This window comes from Clinocottus analis, unplaced genomic scaffold (assembly GCF_023055335.1).
Source record: "Clinocottus analis isolate CAN_PGR_092001 unplaced genomic scaffold, fCliAna1.0.p SCAF_8, whole genome shotgun sequence".
Taxonomy (NCBI): domain Eukaryota; kingdom Metazoa; phylum Chordata; class Actinopteri; order Perciformes; family Cottidae; genus Clinocottus; species Clinocottus analis.
This window is the reverse complement of record NW_027176240.1, coordinates 5,842,452-5,844,395: the sequence shown is the minus strand read 5'-3', so window position 1 is coordinate 5,844,395 and position 1,944 is coordinate 5,842,452. Positions and strand designations below refer to the sequence as shown.

At 52.1% G+C, this 1,944-nt stretch overlaps 1 protein-coding gene across 2 annotated transcripts; it reads left to right on the top strand.

Moving 5' to 3' along the window:
- Nucleotides 1-235: 235 nt before the first annotated feature.
- Nucleotides 236-1,114, top strand: olig3 (oligodendrocyte transcription factor 3). Of its 2 annotated transcripts, XM_068568511.1 has the most exons (2): nt 236-420; nt 463-1,114. In XM_068568511.1, exons 1-2 carry the CDS (start codon nt 236-238, stop codon nt 1,112-1,114), a joined length of 837 nt encoding a protein of 278 aa, XP_068424612.1. The 2 variants fall into 2 exon arrangements, with proteins under 2 accessions (XP_068424612.1, XP_068424610.1); XM_068568509.1 differs by having other exon boundaries at nt 236-1,114.
- Nucleotides 1,115-1,944: the final 830 nt, after the last annotated feature.

Here is a 1,944-nt window from a genome sequence, read left to right as displayed (position 1 = left end):
AGGAGGGATACGGAGACCATCAGGAGACCAGAGCGAACTGAAGGCTCCAGGAAGAGAGAGAGAGTAAAAAGAGAGAGAGTGTGTATGTGTGTGTGTGTGTGTGTGTGAGAGAGAGAGAGAGAGAGAGAGAGAGAGAGAGAGAGAGAGAGAGAGAGAGAGAGAGAGAGAGAGAGAGAGAGAGAGAGAGAGAGACAGCAGCGACCTCCTACATCAACCTCGGAAGCGAACCCATAAAATGAATTCAGACTCCAGCGCGAGCAGCAGAGCCTCTTCCCCGGACATGGACGTCATGTCTCTCCGAGAGCACCACCCACATCATCATCACCGCCTCGTAGGCTCTTCCGTCTCCTCATCCACGCAGAGCGCAGAGCTGCGCCAGAAGCTGAGCGCCAGTGATCTCCTGAGGTCTGGAGACCCCAAGTCAGTCGGAAGCAGCAGCAGCAGCAGTAGCAGCAGCAGCAGCAGCAGCAGCAGCAACAACTTCAAACTGAAGAAGCCGGTCACCGAGGAGGACATGTACCATCTCCGTCTCAAGATCAACGGCCGGGAGCGCAAGCGCATGCACGACCTCAACCTGGCCATGGACGGCCTGCGCGAGGTGATGCCCTACGCGCACGGGCCCTCGGTGCGGAAGTTGTCCAAGATCGCCACGCTGCTTCTCGCCAGGAACTACATCCTGATGCTCAACAGCTCCTTGGACGAGATGAAGCGGCTGGTGGGGGACATTTACGGGGGGCACAACTCGGCCTTCCACTGCGGCACCGTCGGCGCAAGCGGACACCCCGGAGGCCCCGTCGCCGCGGCCGCGGCCGCCGCCGCCGCCGCGGCCGCGGCCGCCGCGCACCAGGTGCACCCTCTCCTCGGGAGCGCGCTGACCACCTCCACGTCGTCCACGCTGTCGAGCTCGCTGCCGGGGATCACGTCCATCCGGGCACCCCACCCGCTGATGAAGAGCTCCCCGGCCGTGCCCCTGCAGCTGGGCCCCGGCTTCCAGCATTGGGCCGGACTGCCGTGTCCCTGCACCATCTGCCAGGTGCCCCCTCCACCGCACATCCCCATCACCTCTGCCGGCCTCACGAGACTCGCAGTGGAGGGCAAGGACCTGATGAAATGATGTCTGCCAGGCACGCGGAGGCTTGAGAGACGAGGCGGTGTTTGTAAATAGAGGATTCAGGGCATGAGGGTGGAGTTGGCATCACTTGTGCATGTTGTTGTTTAGTCTGTTTTCTTGTTGGGCGTATGAGAAGAAAAAAAACACGTTATTTTCCTCCTTGTAACAAGGACTTATAAAGACTGATGCATTTGCCAATTGAAGGTAAAAAAATAAATAAAAAAAAGAACAAGATGTGTGTCGTGCAACACGACGCCACGATGCTCTCGTGTTTGACTGAGTTGTAGTTCCACGTCACGGTGGGAGAGGTGGAGGAGGCTGCATGGACATGTTGCTTTCATTTGACCTTTTTGTTTTCGTTTTGTGTCAGGCGTCATTTTGTGAAAACGAAGAATGCTCTCTGTGCCTTGTACCAAGGACTTTAAACTCGAGTTGTAAATGAATATAATGACATTCATGTGTTTGGCTAAAATGACTCCGCGGAAATTTGTTTTAAAATTCTTTAGATTTATTTTTCATTTCGTGGCTCACTGTGTGTCCAATTGTTTTGTTTTTATTTCTTCTCTCTCTCTCTTTGTTTTGCATGATGATATAATTATCACAGCATGATTGTTTTTTGCTGAACTGACTTTGTTATGCCCAGAGACCCCGTGTCTTTATTTTTGTACATTGTTGATTGATGAAATATTTATTATCGCCCAGCGTCCCTGGATGACATTTCAATAAAACTGAAATTATGGATCATATCTCTCTGTCTTCTCCTCTTTTCTTTTCTTTTTATGTCACTCTTAAACACTCACTATTAACATGTGTCAATAATTTATATTTCTTGA